Raw genomic sequence first — 18,345 nt, 5'->3', positions numbered from 1 at the left:
CTTTAGAAAATATCTTCTAAGTTGGTCATAAGATCTTGAATGTACTTTGCTTTCAAGGTCTTTTGGCCATGACATTGCGGGTGAGAAGTCCTCTCCTTCATCCCAAGCATGGTCTCTGTTTCACCTTCCCTGTCCTTGCCTTTTTCCTCCTGTAAGGGAGCAATCTCCCCTCCCCTGGGAAGCCTTCTTGGTGGCAGAAGTTCATGCTAACTCCCTTGCAGCTCGCCCCTCTTTGTCTTTGACATGAAGGAGGGGATGGGGTTAAATCATGAGTCCCAGCCAACAGGCTGTGTGCAAGGACTATGTGACGAGGGGCACAAAGTATGGGGGCAGGGCAGAGGCCAGCCCTGCAGGGCCTGTGGATCCTGCCAAACACAGTGGGGGGAAATGGAAGGCCTGAAATTTGGGGTGGTAGAGGGGGGGCACTATAACATGATCAGATTTGCAATTTTGAGAAGCCTATTCTGGTCAGTGCAGGGGAGAGCATGAACTGGAACAGGTCCAGAGTGGACACAGGGAGACCAGTTGGGAGGATACTGATGTCTGCTGATGAACACAGTCTGAGGCCTATTCATGCTTTTCTGTGTCCTTTTGTGAAGTGGAAGTGTACTGTATAGATGTGCCGACTGGAGCCGACTTGTTCTTGTGCTGTTCAATCTGACTCATCTCCTTTGTAAACAGTAAGGTTATTGAGGGCGGAGATTCAGCGTTTGTACTTTTTCCTGTGTTGTAACTGCCCACGACACGAGGAGCACAATGGGTACTGAGACTGTGACTACTGAAAGTCACCCCACGGGGCCACCTGAAACATTTATCGACACAGTTATATTGATAATTGTTGCTTTTGGTTTCTAGACATTTGGGTGGAAGATTTGATCATGCAAAGAAAAAGTTGGATATCTCAACCCTTACTACTCAAAGCATGGTCTGTGGACCAGCAGTATCAGAATCACCTGGGAGCTTGTAAGAAATGAAAAATCTCAAAAAAATAGAAAATTAAAAATAAATAAATAAATAAAAGTTAACCAAAAAAAAAAAAGGCAGGGGACACCTGGGTGGTTCAGTCGGTTAAGTGTCTGGCTCTTGATTTCCGCTCAGGTCATGATCTCAGGGTCGTGAGATTGAGCCCCACTTGGGGGCTCAGGGCTGGATGTGGAGTCTGCTTGAGATGCTCTCTCTCCCTTTCCCGCTGCCCCCCCCCCCCCCCCCCCCCCTACCCCCTCCCTCTCAAAAATAAATAAATAAGTAAAAGTTAAAAAAAAAAAAAGAAAGAAAAACTCAGACTCCCCTCCCCCCAGCCCAGACCCGTTCAATCAGTATCTTCATTTTTAACATGATCCCCAGGGGATTCGGGCCCAGTTTAAGAAACACCTGGCTGTGTAAACAACACTGCTCCCCACTCCTGTGGGCAATATTTGTACCTCAGGTATGGCATTTATCACATCCTGTCCGGTGTGGAAGACTGCTTATGGTTTCTTTCCCTGCCAGGCCGGGCATTCCTGGAAGGCAGGGGCTGAGCATTGTGTTCGGCTCCGGAGCTTCCATAGCATCAGGCACAATGACAGGAAGCAGAAGACCAAGGTTTTGGTCCTGGTTCTGCCACTGACAAGCTCTGTGTGTTTTATCTTCTGAGAGAAGATTTTCCGTCCTTGGGGCGCCTGGGTGGCTCAGTCGTTGGGCGTCTGCCTTCGGCTCAGGTCATGATCCCGGGGTCCTGGGATCGAGCCCCTCATCGGGCTCCCTGCTCAGCGGGAAGCCTGCTTCTCCCTCTCCCACTCCCCCTGCTTGTGTTCCCTCTCTCGCTGTGTCTCTCTCTGTCAAATAAATAAATAAAATCTTAAAAAAAAAAAAAAGATTTTCCGTCCTTCCAAAGGACCCACCCCAAATCTGACGTTGGCAAGGCTGAAGATGGTGGCAGATTTCTATGCACCGTTTCCTTCCTATCCACCGTTTCGTCTATAGGAGGAGGCACATGATGGGTGGAAGGAGGAAGGCAGTAATCAATTCCAGAGTGGATGAGGCCCGGGCATATAAGGAACGTGGGCGGAAGTTACTCCCAACAGCTGCCCTAAGAGGGAACCAAGGCAGACAGAAACCAGCCGCCTCTGCACCATCACCCTTTGAAGTAGGCACTCGTGCTGCTCCTATATTTACAGGTAAGAAAGCAGCTCAGAGAGGTTCAGTGACTTGCCCAAGTTGCCAGGAGTTCAGAGACTCCTGTCCTTAGGCCATTTTAGAAAACACAGAGTCCAGGAGGCTCAGCCTGGGGCTGTCAGGAAGGCTAGGGACAGTCAGAGACTGAGACCCAGGACATGCCCACCAGACCTGCTCACAAGGCTTTTCCAGAAGGTTCTAGATTTGCCTAAAGCTCCTATAAGCCTAAAAAGCAAGCCAATGTCATTGCAGGAGGAATGTGACAAGGCCCCTCGTGCCCTACAGATTTCCTCTGAAGCTCAGGCCACAGATGGAGCTGTGCTGAGCGGGTTCTGAGCCCCAGGATCTGCAGAACTTGGGCATTGCTGTACCCTTCACTCCGAAAACTTGAGCTCAAGACGATCTGTTCCCTGCCTAGAGGGACCAGGTCTGGAGTCCTTAAAGGCCCCTGAAGTCAGCTACGAACAGGGGATGGCAGAGAGTCTGGGAAGAGACCTTTCTATATGGCGTGGGAGTCCCATCTGCTGATGCCAAGCAGGGTACCAGCTGTTGCTCACATGACTCTGGGGTGGGTTGGGGTAAGCTTTGTGTCCAGCTGGTATTTTTCAATTCAGTAAAAGCTGAGAGGTTGGGATGTGAGGGAAGGGACCCAAAGCAAAGGACTGTCAGCCCACAGTCCAATAAGACATTGACACCTCAGCCATGAGGCTCTGAAGTCTCTGAGCTTTTGCAAGAGGTTTGTCGACACAGACTCTGAGCATCATACCCCAATTAGGCTCCCCTGTTAGCGAATCAATTTTAATAACAGATTATTAGTTTGCAAAAGAATTCTCGCTCTGATCCCTAAGACCCCATTCAGAATTCAGCATTTTTCTTCATCTGAATTTTTATTTTTTCTCCAGCTACAATGGCTTAGTGCTTTCTCTTTGTTCTTCCTCACCTTGTTCACCGAAATCCTGGCTGGTGGTTCTATCAGCAGAACTACAAAACCAAAAAGGCAATACCATTTTAGAGCTCTCCCTGTGTCACTCAAGGAAGCCAGGGGCGGGGGAGACATGAAAAAGAAGGTAGTATCTGGAGCCATAGAAACCAGAGTCCAAATCCCAGCTCTGCCCTTATTGGCTGTGTGGCCTTGAATAAATCACTCAGCTGTGAAATGGGATCATAATTCTGGCCAGTGCAAAAGGCTAGCAGGTAATAATAATAGGAAATTTGATGCTGGGCATGTGGTGGGCTTTTAATTCGTGGTCAAAAATATCACTGTGATTATTAGTCATCAGATGGCTAGACTTTAGGTCTCCCACATGGCAATGGGCGCTACCTGAAAATGTTGTCAGAAGTCATGTAGCTGCCATCTCTAGTGGGCCCTGTCACTCCAACTAATAGGAATGAAGGAAGAGGAGCTGGATTTGGAGCATGCAGAATGTCCTCTTCCCAACAGTTATAATCACAAGAGCTACCATTTGTTGAGCACTTACTCTGGGCTAAGCAATAGTATATCCTCATGATCACCCCATGAGGTAGGCACTATATATTTATCACTCCCATTTTCACAGGTAAAAAGCAATTCAGACAGGTTTAGTGACTTGCCCAAACTCCCATAATATTGGTAGGTAACAAACTCAGAATAATAAGAATGGTGGTTTCTATGTGCCAGCCCATAAGTGCTCAGGGCTTTTTTTTTTTGTTATGGTTGTACAGGTTGTGCACTGCACAAGAGAGCCTGGCCCCAGGGCAAGTTGGGGCTGAAACTTAGCTCCTGCCCTGTTTGCCTAGCTCTGTACCCTGGTGCAAGGCTATGACTACTTGGAGGCAGGGAGACCTTTTTTCGATTTGACAAAGATACCATATGAGCTATCAGCTGTTAATAACAAAGCCGTTAATGCTTTGTTTATATTACCTTCTGTAATTCCTCAAAACAGCTCTGTAGACTAGATACTAATACTCCCTTTTTATAGATGAGGAATTCAGGCCTGGAGAGTTCAGGTCACTTAGCAAAGTCACTTTGTAAGTGATAAAGGTAGAATCTGAACCTGATGCCAAAGCCCACGCTCTAAACCACGAGGCCACTAAGCTGGCCCCATCCCTAAGTGCTCAATAGGTGAATAAATGAAAAATACACAATCATCTGACTTTTACCTTAAAAAATATGGCCGTTCTAATGAGGCCCCAGGGCTGTCGAGGCCCTTAGTAAGGCTGCAGAAAACTCAATGGATCAGGAATTTGGAGTATTGTCTTTCAGTATTCCAAACTGCATGGCTTTGTGTTTGCTAAATATTTTTCAGCAGCTCAATTTCCTCACCTGAAAGTGAGAGTAATATTGTAAGGAACATTTCTCATAATTGTTTGCAAAGTGTGTATGCGTATGTAATAATCTTCACATCAGCCATGGGAGAAAGGCATTATCATCCCCCTTTTGCTCAGGGAGGTGAGTGACCTGCTCAGGGCCACACAACGAGGAGGGCAGAGTGGGACCTACAACCAGGGCTCCCGACTCCCAGCCAGTCTTGGGCTCCTCGCTAAGTACCTCAGAACTTCTGGAGCCCCTGCCGGCTGCCTGGTGGCCCGCACATCACCCAGTGCTTGTGCACGACAGACAGTAATGGGAACTGACATTAGTCACACGATCACACTGAGTTTTTTCAGAAGAAGACGTGGCAGGAAAGAGCACTCTGGGAGGAGTCTTTGCTTGGCTCCCATGCCTGAAAACAAAACCTCTGTCTTTGCAGGGGCTGGGACAGCCCAGATTACAGTCTTGGGTAATGTAGGGCTCTTCCAGAGCTGCCTTACGAAGGGAGGATGACCTGGGAGCTATTTGGTGGCAATGCCCCCTGACAGGGCTCAGCCTTCCTGTCATCCCTGGCTCTGGCAGGGTTCAAAGGAAGTCCCATCTGTGAAAGCACTTTGCAAAGAGGTGCGGTCCAAAGGCAGAGTGCTGTTGTTTTCCCTCCCTTCTGTGGATCTCAGGAGGCTGACTGCATCTGTGCTCAAATGACAGACTTGCCCATCCTGTGATAAAATGTGGACTGTTACTCCCACCCGCACTGGGTGCCTTCCAGAACAAAAACATGCACATGCGCCCTCTCCCCGCCTCCCCAACTGCCTGCCTCTATCTCCAGCTCTGCAGACCCACTCTGCACAGGCTGGTCAGCCCCCCTTCTTGGCTGTGGGTATAGTACTCCTTCTGTGGGGCAGCGGCTGTGGATGACAGGGGAGGGAGAAAGTTACGGACATACAGACCTTCCAGCGATTGCCACATTCATTGCATAAGACAAAGGTAGTCATGGGCTCATCAGCACTGCGTGTCTGCACCTGAGAGAGAGAGAGAGCGAGGGCTGGACCACTCAGGAATTCACCCCCATGCTCTAAGACCTACCATAGCTCCCACTGTCTGTAGCAGTAGGTCCAAATCCCAGAGCTTGGCACTGCTATTCCCGACCCATTTCGGCAACTCCCTCATCACTGAGAACTCCAGAGTGTACACCTCTTCTCTCTCAGGCCCATCAGCTCACCTCCAGTGCCTCACTGGCTCAACCAGTTCTCTGCACTTTCACTTTTGTTCTTCATCCTTCTGAATTGATTGCTCTTCTCTTGCCTCAAGGCTCATCTCCTACAGGAATTATTTCCTGACTCACCTCTGAACACACCCTATCCATTGAGCCTCACTGGTCAGAACTTCAGGGAGCTGGAAGTGCCCTTAAAGATCTTCTAGTTTGCTCCTTTATCTATCATCTATCTATCCATCCATCCATCCATCCATCCATCATCTATCTATCCATCCACCATTTATCTATCCATCCATCATCTATCTATCTATCTATCTATCTATCTATCTATCTATCTATCTATCTATCTATCTATCAATCATCTGTCCATCCAAGTGGGCTCCACGCCCAGCTCCCAATGCGGAGCTCAAACTCACAACCCTGAGATCAAGACCTGAGCCGAGATCAAGAGTTGGACACTTCACCAACTGAGTCCAGGTGCCCCTCCCCCTCATTCCTTATGTTAGAGGTGCAAGACTTGAGGCCAAGAGAGAAAAAGCAAGTTGACGATCAGTGGACCCCTGGGACTCTTTAATGTCTTGTTTCCTAGTTTCTCACGCCCTTGACCAAACCAGGCAGATGGCAGGAATCGGGCTTCCTGCGGCAAATCCCTTCCATTTGCAGATTTAACAATTACTGTTCTGATTTTCTACAGCCAACCCTGGATGAGCATGATGTGTTACTTTGCTGACACTCAGCTCTGACTGTGATGTCACCTGAGAGTCTGGGGGGGCGGGCGGTGGGTAGTCGCAGGGCTCCTGAGTGAGCCCAACGGTGGGCCAAGAGGGCACAGCTCAGCCCAGCCTCCTTACTGCAGAGTGGTAACACGGGAGGGACAATAACACTGGGGTTTCTCTGTGCAGAGAAAACTCAGCTAATGGGCGGTTTACTTCTGGTGGGACGCAATGCACAGGAAACACATCACTCCACATGGAAATGTGCTTGGAAGAAAGCAGGAGGCTTGCACAAACATCCCTGAATTCCTGAATGGGAATCTTTGAGGGACTCCTCCAGAACAGCAAGGCTGGCTATATTTCTGCTGCAACCACAGATTCCCACGAGCAAGGTGCTCTTGACAAATCTTGCTTGCCCAGCAGATGGAAGAATGAATAGAGTTCTAGAATGGCCAGGTACAAATTAGAATCCAAGAAGAGTGGTGCCCCAAGAACATAATATGTACAACCCAGAAACAGAAGGCAGTTCTTGAGTTTTAAGTCTTTCAGAGGAGGGGGCTCCACAGCCTTTTGTGACCCGCCCCCCCATGCCAGGACAGTGGTCTTCGGCCTCAGGACTTGGGGCTAAATGCCTTCAACTCTCTGGCCACATTGGCTGTATTACAGGCAGGCAGAAAAGTCTAGATCAGGGTTTGTTACTATCTCTGCCATTTATGACTGTCTTGGCCATCTTGGACAAAGCTGAGAAGCTTGACTCTTGCCTGGGCCTCAGTTTCCCTAAGTATGAAACAAGGGAGCTAACTTTTCTGTTGCTAAGTTTCTTTCCAACCATCTGTGACTCTACAGATGTCCATGCCTGGTGAGTCTGGTTCCTCCTATTCTTGCTTCAGGGCAGGCCAGAGCATGCTGGCCATGCCTCACAGACCCCAATCTGGGTGATTCTACATGCAGGAGAACATTTTCTAGAAGCCACAGGTGCAGCATGATGGTGGACCAAGACTTGGCCTTCTCTCTGCAGCCCGGAGTTTTAGTCCTTTCTCCCAATCCCCCCCACCCCTGGCTCCTCCCTAAGCTGCCTCTCCACCTCCGCGCCCCCATAGCCCCCTCTCCCACACCTGGTTATAGGTACAGTTCTTCTTCTTGCATTTGCTGCACTGGAAAAGGTCAGTGGTGGTGCCGCCTGTCTTGGCCATCTGGTGCTCACGGATTGCCTCCTGGGTCATGGCGTTCCTCAGTTCCCTCAGCTCATCGCTGGCCATTTCCTGGAGAGAAAGGAGTCTGCCCTTCAGGGCGAGAGAGTCCCAGGGGCCCTGCCCCCCACCCGGTTTCTAGACAGCCTGAACAGAGGAGAGGGGAACATGCTGGGCTGAGGGCAAGGAGCTGGAGGGACGCCTGGACTCCTGGCCTTGCCCCAGCTTGGAAAATGCTATACCCAAAGAGTCGCCCTCCCGCTTTGGGTGGAAGGACAAACCTGCAGCCTCTGACTGGGCCAAGACCAGAAGGGCGTGTGTGGGAGAGCAGAAGGCCAACAGCTTCCGCCCCAGGGGCAATAGCTTGTGTACATTTCCTCAGATCTGGTGCTCACCCTGCCTGCCAGGACCTTGGGTACCTGCCTGAACCTCCTGCTTGAGCTGCCTGGACGGTGACCCCCTGATCTGCGCTGTTCCCCTTATCTTTCCGGTCTGGACTTGACCCAGTGCCTATCCAAACTTTGACCACTGCCTAGTTCATTCTGCCTGCTGGGAACCTTGACTTGCTGTGGCTACCCTGACCCACGCGGGACCCAAAGCTCCTGGGTTCACACAGCTAACTGCTCCCCTGCATCACAGAACATCTTTTTTTTTTAAGCTCCTATAGAACAGGGGCGCCTGGGTGGCTCAGTCGTTAAGCGTCTGCCTTCGGCTCAGGTCATGATCTCAGGGTCCTGGGATCAAGCCCCGCGTCAGGCTCCCTGCTCCGCGGGAAGCCTGCTTCCCCCTCTCCCACTCCCCCTGCTGTGTTCTCTCTCTCGCTGTGTCTCTCTCTGTCAAATAAATAAAATCTTTAAAAAAAAAAAGCTCCCATAGAACAGAGTCCCCTGGCTCCTGTCAGCTCACTGCAGGCACTCAGTGTTTGCATTACCCAGGTCCTACCTTTATCCATCTCCCTGCTGACTCCCCTTTAAACCTCTGACAGAGGACAGCAGAGGAGGGGACACTCAAACTGGAGAGAGCTCTAGGTAAGGTTGGTTTAGGGGAGGAGGGATGGCCGGAGCTAATGTTAAAAGGACAACCTGGCGCCGGCTGAACATTTCCATTGTTGCTATCTATCCCGACTCTTTAAACCACGGAAAACAGAGTTGGCAAAAAGGTCAGGTGATTGTAATGTGCTGACCGCTGCGTTATCACCACCTGGGCTTCCTGATGAAATGCAGAGTCCTCTGAATCCAAAATCCTAAGAGGGGCAGGCCCGGGAATCTTACTAGTGCCCTGAAGTTATTCTGGTGCATGCCAATGTGTAAGCCCAGCCCTATTAAGTTCAAGGACTAGGTCCTAACCATGGGCAGGAGTATACAGAAAAACAAGTCAACCTGGGGCCAAATAAGCAAAAAGCAGCTAATTTTAATTTGGGGGGGAAATCCAGAGCATAATGCATTCATTCAAAATGTATCGGATGTCAATTTACTGAATGCCTTTAACTGCATTTGTGTGCTGGTGATGGGCCTTGGCCTGACTGCGGCGTGATTCCCATAGTGCAAATGCTCCTCCCATGGCCAATTTCAAGCTACTAATGTAGTGTAACTGAGTGCAGAGCTGGGAATAGCTACACAGGATCACCTCTCTCCAGCTGGTAGGTGCTGACTGAGGACTGCTGCTTCTGAGCCCTAAGGATTCGGATATGAAGATTTGCTTCCTGTCCCAGGTAATGCTAATCTGTACTGTAGCCAGGTATTTACACAGGATTGCGAGATAGCATAGGAGGTACTTAATGCGGAGGTACACGAAGCACAGGGGGAGGCCCAGCGTAGGATGGTTAACTGCTTCGGGGCAGGGGAGGCTGTTAAAGAAGCGGACAACTTGGGTGCCTGGGTGGCTCAGTCGGTTGAGCGACTGCCTTCGGCTCAGGTCATGATCCTGGAGTCCCGGGATCGAGTCCCGCATCGGGCTCCCTGCTCGGCCGGGAGTCTGCTTCTCCCTCTGACCCTCCTCCCTCTCGTGCTCTCTGTCTCTCATTCTCTCTCGCAAATAAATAAATAAAATCTTAAAAAAAAAAAAAAAAAGCGGACACCTTGGGCGCCTGGGTGGCTCAGTCGGTTGAGCGACTGACTGCCTTTGGCTCAGGTCATGATCCTGGAGTCCCGGGATCGAGTCCCGCATCGGGCTCCCTGCTCGGCCGGGAGTCTGCTTCTCCCTCTGACCCTCTTCCCTCTCTTGCTCTCTGTCTCTCATTCTCTCTTTCTCAAATAAATAAAATCTTAAAAAAAAAAAAAAAAGAAGCGGACACCTTAACCAGTCTTGAAAGATAAGCAGGAGTTCCCAAGGGAGACAGCAGTTCTAGAGAAAGAGAATAGTAGACACAAAAGATCAGACAAGAGTAACACGTTGGGGGAAGGGTGTTTGGGGATGTGTTCAAGCTGGGAGATGTGGCAGGGGGGTCAGATCGTGGAAAGGGGGTCTTGTGTGCCAGCTAAGAAACAGAGAACAGAAAAAACACCCACTCACCAATCCATTTACCTGTCTCTGCCCTGCCTCATCGAGGAGATAGCATCAAAGACACGTGGAGTAAATACAGTGCTGTAGTATAGTATAGCTCTCTAATACGGTGGGCATGAGGCTGGGGATGGAGTGCGAGAGGACACTGGTCCTCGTGTGTACACACCTCTGCAGGAGGAACCCCGAAGGTGAACCCCGTGAGTATGCGCTGCACACCTGTGTCGTGCCAGTTACGGGTCTCAGTGCTGGGCGAGCAGCGCACAGACAAAACCCCCCTCCTCACGGGGCTGATGGTAGAGCCACTGAACAGCTCTAAAGAACATCTCAGAATCAACTCCATTCTGGGGTACGTCTGGGTAGAGAGGAGAAGAGGGAAGACTGAGGCAGACACGGGACGCGGAGAGGGACACGCACGTCCACAGGCATCTGCTGTCCCAGGGTCTCCCTGTCCCCTGAGCCAGGGCACAGCAGGCCGCCCAAACCCAAGCTGTTCTTTTTCTTACTGGGGCAAAAATGGTCTTCTATTTCTTATAGAAACTTCCGGCCTGGGGCCAAAGAGGTCCCCAAGGTGAAGGTCTCCACTGCATTTGGTGCCTGGGCTGCTGGCAGAGGGTAGGGTCCTTGGCGCCTGGCCCCGTGGAGGGCCTGCTAAGTTCTCGGCTTGCCCCTCTTGGTCTGGTCAGCCTCTTCATGGGTATGGGTTGACCACCTGATTCTCTTGCTCTATTCTAGTGAACCGTCCTTGGGTGGGGCCAGACCATCCACACATCTGGCTTTGGCCAGTTACTTTGCTGGGATGTCTCGGGCCTGTCTTTGTCTTGATCCAGACACTCAGCTCCATTCTGACCTCTAGCTTATGGGGACTTGCTGGGTTTGGCTCAAACCTGTGTCTGTACTTTGCTCTTGGTTCTCCTGGGCCTGGTCTTCCCATGCCTCGGATTGCCTGGAAGAGTCTCCTGGTAGCATTCCTACAATGCACATGCATAGAGGTAGAGGGACCCCAGAGCCATGGAGTGAGGGACAGGGACGAGGAAACACAAGGCCAGGTTTCCATAAAAGTCACAGCTCCTTGCAAGGAAAGAGAAGATGCTGTAAAGCCAAGTTGCAATTTGTAATTCTGGGCATATGTTGCTATTTGCCTAAGAAGATCAGATTTTTTTTTTTTAAGATTTTATTTATTCATTTGAGAGAGAGCACATGTGTGCCAGAGAGACAAGCTGGGGGAAGGGCAGAGGGAGAGGGAGAAGCAGGCTCCCCACCGAGCAGGGAGCCCGACGCGGGGCTCGATCCCAGGACCCTGAGATCACAACCTGAGCCGAAGGCAGATGCTCAACCAACTGAGCCACCCAGGTGCCCAAGATCAGATACTTTGAATTAAGCAGAAAGAGAACCCTGGTTCACCTGGGCCAAGTTCCCCATTTTTATGCTAAAGCCAGGGCTCTCTTGTTTTGGGTATTTGAGGAAAGCAATGAAGAGAAGAAATGTATATTCCCCCGCTACATCCCCCCGCCAACATATACTAAATACCAAGTACACCCCACACACCACACACATTACACGTCATACATACCCACCACACATACCGCAAACACACACAGGCACACCTTGCCAACAGTTTCAGAGGGTTCCTAGACGTCCTGAGGCACAGCCAGACTCCAGGATCCCAATGCATTTCCCCTCCCCTTTGTCTGGGCCACTTTGGTTTAGTGGTGCTTTCACGGAATCCCCTCGATCAGCCCCCGATCAGTACACCCCAGTATGAGGGCCACTTATACCTGAGGGTGTACAAAAGGTGTTTCCAAGATGTGGGCTCTGAAATAAACCGATCTGGGTTCGAATTTTTATCTGTCACTTACTAGCTGTGCGTGGCTTCAGTTTTTCTCATCCATAAAATGGGGATAATTATTTCCTCTTTGACAGCATGGTGCTCGGGGTTACATGAAATGGTCAGTGACTGAGCCTATCATGTATGAATTCTGGGGAGGGCTTTACATATATTAACCTAAACACTCACATATATTAACTCATTCAATCCTTCATGAGATAGCTATTATTATTATTTCTTACTTTTATTTTTAAGGCGTGGGGCGTGGAGCCCAACTCAGGGCTTGAACTCACAACCCTTAGATCAAGACCAGAGCCGAGGCCAAGAGTCAGACACTTAACCCACTGAGCCACCCAGACGCCCCATGTTAGTTATTATTATTCTTCCTGTTTTACAGATGAGAAAACTGAGGCACAGAGAGGTTAAGTAGCTTGTCTAAGAGCACACAGCTAAGTAAGAGAGGCAGAATTCAAACCCATGCAGTTCTGAAGCTTGTAACCACTGCCCATACTCCTCGGACAGGCTGCTCCCTTTTCCTTCCCTTCTTGACCCCTTCAAGCTGGGTCAATCCTTCCCTGCTCTAAGTTCCCATGGTGGCTCGATCGTGGCACTTACCTCCTCTGTATTGTACAAAGTTGAAAATATGTCTGTCTCCCCACCTTGGACTGTGTTCCACAGAGACAGGGTCTGCTAATCTGGCTTGGGCCCAGGACTGAACAAGGCAGAAGAGGGAGGTAGACGACCAAGCAGTAAAGAGTGGGTGCTCTGGGGCCAGACAACTTGCCTTCTGGCTTCGACATTTTCTTTTTCTTTTAAAGATTTATTTATTTGTTTGTTTATTTATTTATTTATTTATCGACATTTTCTTTTTCTTTTAAAGATTTATTTATTTAAGATTTTATTTATTTGACAGAGAGAGAGAGACAGCGAGAGAGGGAACACAAGCAGGGAGAGTGGGAGAGGGAGAAGCAGGCTTCCAGCAGAACAGGGAGCCCGATGCGGGGCTCGATCCCAGGACCCTGAGATCATGACTTGAGCTGAAGGCAGTCGCTTACCGACTGAGCCACCCAGGTGCCCCTATTTTTTTTTTTTTAAGTAATCTCTACACCCAATGTGGGGCTTGCACTCACAAGAGCCCCTGAGATCAAGAGTCGCACGTTCCACCAACTGAGCCAACCGCGCCCCTGGTTTTGACATCTTCTAGCTGTGTGTGTAGGCAAATCACTTAACTCCTCCGAGCCTCAGTATCCTCATCTGTAAAATGGGGATACCAAACATTTCTACCTCAGATGCTGTGAAGATATAATTGGCCAATGAGCCTAAGGCACTTAGCACCATGCTTAATTCATAGTAGCTGTGTTCACTATCCTGATGGTCCAGAGGCCTGGAGGGATGGGGAGTCTGAGAGGGTCTGGCTGAAAAAGACCCCAGGTCATCTCCCCTGAGTCACAAGGCACAGACACGGGCAAAGCCAGAGGGGCCTGGCCTCCCACCCCACCACGCAGCGGTCCCAGCCCCGCTCTCACCTCTGCCGTCATCCTGGCAATGAGCCCAGCAGAAATGGCCCCGCTGAGCACATTCCTCCTCAGGCTGGGGTTCCTGGGGTCCTTGAGGTTGCTGATTCGGCTGCGCACCCGGTTCCGGTACTTCATGTCCGTGCTCTTAAGCTCCTGGTAGATATGTGACCAGTTATGTCAAGGACCAGCGAGCCACTCGTGGAGGGGCACAGAAAGATGGGGAGCCACTCCCTGAAGCCCAAGGAGCCCCAGGACCATCTGTTCCTCTCCTCGGACTTGTACAGGGATTGGGCACCTACGTGGCCTCTGACCTCCGAAGTGGGGATCTCACGCGGGCATTTGGGGTCAACAACGCATCAGGGACAGCAAGCACTGTGGTGTCTGGGCCCCCAGGGATGGGCATCCTGGGTTTGTCTGAGCCTTTTGTGTGACTCAGGTGAGTCACATGACTTCTTTGTGCCTCAGTTTCCTTATTTATAAAATATAGGGCTGTTACGAGGATTTAGCAAGCTACACTGCATGATGCACTAGGCTGCTGTCTGGGATATCAAGTGCTCAACATTTAGGGGCTAAGATGAGGACAGTGATGAAGATAACCCCCAGTTTTGAAGGGCCTCTGGAAGGTAGGAGTCCAGCTATCAGAGGAAAACAGAAGATGAGGAGCCTCATGTCGAAGGCTCAGAGAGGTATTGCAATAAAGACCTCATTTTGTTCAATTGTGTTCCCAAGATATTCGAGCATAGAACCACCTCCCCCCGCCCCTGCCCCCTTTTTCCCTAGAAATACCTATTACCATGCCATGGAACCCACTTTGGGAATTGCTGGTCAGAGTTACTTCTCTCATGAATAGATAAGGAAGCTAAGGCTTAGAAAGGATGCGGGGCCCTTGCTCAAGGTCACAGGGCAAATTCCTGACAGAGACAGGGCAGGAAGCCAGACGCCCCTCCTGACAGTAATGCTCTCTCCACTCACACAGCAGGAAGGCGCCCCTGACCACCGACCACAGCTCTCTGTCCAGACAGGTCGCCCACCCCCTCCTCCCTTCCCCACCCTCTGGAGGGGACTCAGGACATGGAATCCAAAGGCCAGGGCACACAGCCGAGGTGTCTTGGTCTGTGCCAAGCAGGATCAGGAAGACAAACCCCTTGCTGGGAAGAGCCGTATCCGACAAAGGCTGTGGGGGATCTGGACACGTGGAAACAGCTGACTTGCCAAAAGTGGTGGGAGCAAGGTGGTGTTATTTATTTTCTTCTGCGATTGCTGTTTTGATGTTGTTTATACAATAACAATGTGAAAAGCAAGAATGTGCCATCATGCATTTAAAAGCCAAAAGATTGGTTTAAATATCTGTGTTTGGGATTCCTGGAGGCGTGTATCTGCTTCACAGACACTATGATCAGCCCCTTCCTGACGGTCTCCGTCGGACCTGAAGGCAGGACAAGGTGGAGCACGGGCCCGGGGGCCACCGACCCCTTCGGACAAGCGCAGCCCCCCCGGCTGCCATGTTACTGTGAGGTCAGCCCAAACAGGACAGATCTTTTGGGGACCCAGAGCATTCAAGGCCCCGGAACTTATCCTCCCCCTTATCTCCCACCTTCTAAGAACAAAGAGGTAAAGGGCTTGAGGCAGCTCTGATTTCCTGTCCTTCAGAAGAGGGAGGAAGGGAAGGAGGAAAGGCCAGGAGTGGAATGAGGTACCAGATCACCGGGCCTTTGTTTCCAACTGGGCTTGAAGGTCAAAGGGACCTGTTTGGAGGGACAACTGCTCGGAGAGAATAAAGATGAAGCTCAGAGTTTTGCTCTGTGTTCCTGAATCATTGGGATTGATGAAAATGTACTTGGTGAGGTGTTCGATAGCCCGAGATGCGCTAGTTAATAATTAAATGACGGAGGCGCCTGGGTGGCTCAGTCGTTAAGCGTCTGCCTTCAGCTCAGGTCATGATCCCAGGGTCCTGGGATCGAGCCCTGCATCGGGCTCCCTGCTCCGCGGGGAGCCTGCTTCTCCCTCTCCCTCTGCCCCTGCTTGAGTTCCCTCTCTCGCTGTGTCTCTGTCTGTCAGATAAATAAATAAAATCTTAAAAAAATAATAATAATTAAATGACGGTGGAGGGGAAGTCCCAGGAAGTATGTGGGAGGATATCCAGGCAGGCCTCCCACAGGAGGTGGCAGCAGGGGAGCAGGTCAGACCAGACGGACCAGGACCCTCCGCAACAGACAGACCGACTGAGCTCCCTAGGTAGCCCAGGAGGCTTAAAAGGGCCACTCACACCTCGTGACACTCAGAACCCCTCTCCCCTGGGGACTCTGTCCCCCTCCCTTGACACCTCTTTGATATGCTGTGGGGGCACAGCAGAGAGGGAGTTTCCTCCCCCAAACAACAATCTTTCGGTGCACTGGGCCCACGTGACTTGGGTGGTCCCCTCTGTCTACACAGCCCCCTTTCAAAGGACGGGAGGATGAGTCACACGGAAAGAACTCAGGACATGGAATCCAAAGGCCAAGGTTTTCAGTCAAGCTGTGACACCCAGTAGTACCCGAGCCTCAGTTTCCTGATCTATAAAATGGAAGCAACAGCCCCTGCCTCATAGAGATTGTGAGAACTGACGGAGCGGGAAGCTATGCAGCAGGGAATCAGTCTTCAGGGGACAGAAGAGGGGAGAAGGCTGAGCACGAGGAACGCTGTCCTCCCTTGGCATCGCAACCCAGCCATGTGTCGACATGGCCTGCCTAGCATGGTGGTTGAGCTCTCAGGTTCTAGAGTCACACTTTCTGGGTTCAAATCCCAACTTGACCACTCCTATTAGCTGTATGAGCTTTGGCGGGTGACTTAACCTCCCTGAGCCTGTTTACCGTCCTCATAAAATGAGATTAGTCAGGGAACCTACCTTGTGGGATTGTTTTCAACCTTGAACGAGGTCCTGCTCATAAACAGCAAGAGGCTGGCAGGTGCAAGACTTAATAAATGTTAGCTAGAATTAAGAACTCTGGTTCAGAGGCAGAACAGGGGCTGTCCCCAGAGCCCTTCCCCTCCCCCTCACTGTCCCGGGTCCCTTGCACTTGGGAGACCCTGCCGCTGGACAGTCCAGGCACCCACAGCCCTGGCACAGCTCAAGGATATGATCTTCGATTTCCGACGCCATCTTGTCACAGTTGACTCCATAGTCCTTGTAATCGTCTATAAGAGATTCGGGAAATACAGGCATCAGCCAGCCATGACCTTGGCAGTGGAGCCTGCCCGTACCAGGGACTGGAGCGTCCTGTGCCACTCCTGAGAAGGACCACATCTCATCGGCCTTCGGGAAGCCCTTCCCCCTGCCCCCCAGCCCAGGCCCTCTCACCTTCGGCCTTCAAGGCTGCTGAGAGCATCTCCACACACTTGTCCCGCACAGAGTCCCCTGTGAGATAGCCGGGTGCCAGGAGGCAGACAGCAGGGGCAAAAGTGGGGGTCAAGGGGCTGCTGGGTGTTTTGGGGGTCTCTGCTCTTGATTTGCTGCTGTTTGATCTGAGGATGACAAACAGTAATAGACATTTTGACATTAAGCGAATAAAGCCTTCACTGAGCACCATTCTGGATGTTTTCATGGGTGATCTCCCTCAATCCTCATGACAACACTATGAGGTAGGTGCTATTTTTAGGTGCTTGACATGGATCATCTCATTTAATCCTCATGACAACCCCACGAGGCTGTTGCTATTCTTTTTTTTTTTTTTTAAGATTTTATTTATTTATTTATTTGACAGAGAGAATAGCGAGAGCAGGAACACAAGCAGAGGGAGTGGGAGAGGGAGAAGCAGGCTTCCCGCGGAGCAGGGAACCCGATGCGGGGCTCGATCCCAGGACCCTGAGATCATGACCTGAGCCGAAGGCAGACGCTTAACGACTGAGCCACCCAGGTGCCCGGCTGTTGCTATTCTTACCTCCATGTCAGAGTTGCATTTTAAAGTGTATTGTAGAGATAGTCGCATTTACAATAATTTGACTCAGGTCACACATCTGGAAGCCAGAACTGAAACCCAAGCAGTTGAACTCAGGTGCCCAGACTCTTTTTTTTTTTTTTTATCTTTTTAAGTTTTTATTTGAATTCCAGTTAGTTAACATACAGTGTAATATTAGTTTAAGGTGTACAATATAGTGATTCAACACCCAGTGCTCATCACAAGTGCACTTCTTAATACAAATCACCCCCCATCCACCTTCAGTCTGGTAACCATCAGTTTGTCCTCTATAGTTAAGAGTCTGTTTCTTGGTTTTCCTCTCTCTGTTTTTTCCCTTTGTTTATTTTGTTTCTTAAATTCCACATATGAGTGAAATCATATGGTATTTATCTTTTTCTGACTGATTTCGCTTAGCATAATACCTTCTACCAAATCAGATATTTTTAGAAGATTATAGTTTTCTTTAATTGTGTATGAGATATGTTAATTTAAAAAATAGAGAACATCTACAAAATTTTTAATCTACTTGCAAAATGTATTTGTTGTGCCTATTTTAGGCTCTGTGCCAAGCACTGGTAATATAAACATAGAAGATAAAAGAATATCTTTTCTCTTGGGGTTTAAATTAGGATAGAAAGGATGGACCCTCCAAAACTAACTAACTAGCTAACTTCCTTCCTCCCTCCCTCCCTCCCTCCCTTCCTTCTTTCCTTCTCTTTCTTTCCTTCACTCTCCCTCCCTCCCTCCTTTTTCTTTTTCTTTCTTTCTTTTCTTTCTCTTTCTTTCCTTCCTTCCTTCATTCTTACTTTCTGTTTCTTTCTCTTTCTTCTTTCTTTCTTTCTTTCTTTCCTTCCTTCCTTCTTTCTTTCATTCTTTCTTTTTCTCTTTCTTTCTTTCCTTCCTTCCTTCTTTTTCTTTCTTTCTTTCCTTCCTTCTTTCTTTCCTTCTTTCTTTCTTTCTTTCTTTCTTTCCTTCCTTCCTTCCTTCTTTCTTTCATTTTTTC

General features: G+C 49.8%; 1 protein-coding gene and 1 long non-coding RNA gene across 3 annotated transcripts in view; one reads left to right on the top strand and one right to left on the bottom strand.

Annotated features, from left to right (window-relative positions):
- Nucleotides 1-1,330: 1,330 nt before the first annotated feature.
- LOC118019899 overlaps nt 1,331-18,345 on the top strand; it is a 20,114-nt gene continuing 3,099 nt past the window's right edge. The window contains exons 1-2 of the long non-coding RNA XR_004681772.1: nt 1,331-2,156; nt 9,200-9,274. This is a non-coding gene — a long non-coding RNA (uncharacterized LOC118019899). The remainder of the gene's footprint in view (nt 2,157-9,199; nt 9,275-18,345) is intronic.
- The window catches only part of TCEA3 (transcription elongation factor A3), a 37,644-nt gene continuing 22,204 nt past the window's right edge, over nt 2,906-18,345 (bottom strand). Inside the window, exons 6-11 of one of the 2 annotated variants that reach the window (XM_035019527.1) lie at nt 16,745-16,908; nt 16,525-16,581; nt 13,417-13,571; nt 7,489-7,635; nt 5,395-5,466; nt 2,906-3,135 (exon numbers count right to left, since the gene is read on the bottom strand). In XM_035019527.1, coding sequence (XP_034875418.1) covers nt 3,127-3,135; nt 5,395-5,466; nt 7,489-7,635; nt 13,417-13,571; nt 16,525-16,581; nt 16,745-16,908 — 604 coding nt within the window. In that variant the 3' untranslated portion in view covers nt 2,906-3,126. Of the gene's footprint in view, nt 3,136-5,394; nt 5,467-7,488; nt 7,636-13,037; nt 13,145-13,416; nt 13,572-16,524; nt 16,582-16,744; nt 16,909-18,345 lie in introns of those variants that run through there. The other variant, XM_035019528.1, reaches the window with a different exon arrangement.

The sequence above is a fragment of the Mirounga leonina genome, unplaced genomic scaffold (assembly GCF_011800145.1).
Source record: "Mirounga leonina isolate KUSES-001 unplaced genomic scaffold, KU_Mleo_1.0 Mir_173, whole genome shotgun sequence".
Taxonomy (NCBI): Eukaryota; Metazoa; Chordata; class Mammalia; order Carnivora; family Phocidae; genus Mirounga; species Mirounga leonina.
The sequence above is the reverse complement of the archived record's forward strand: the minus strand, read 5'-3'. Positions and strand labels throughout refer to the sequence as shown.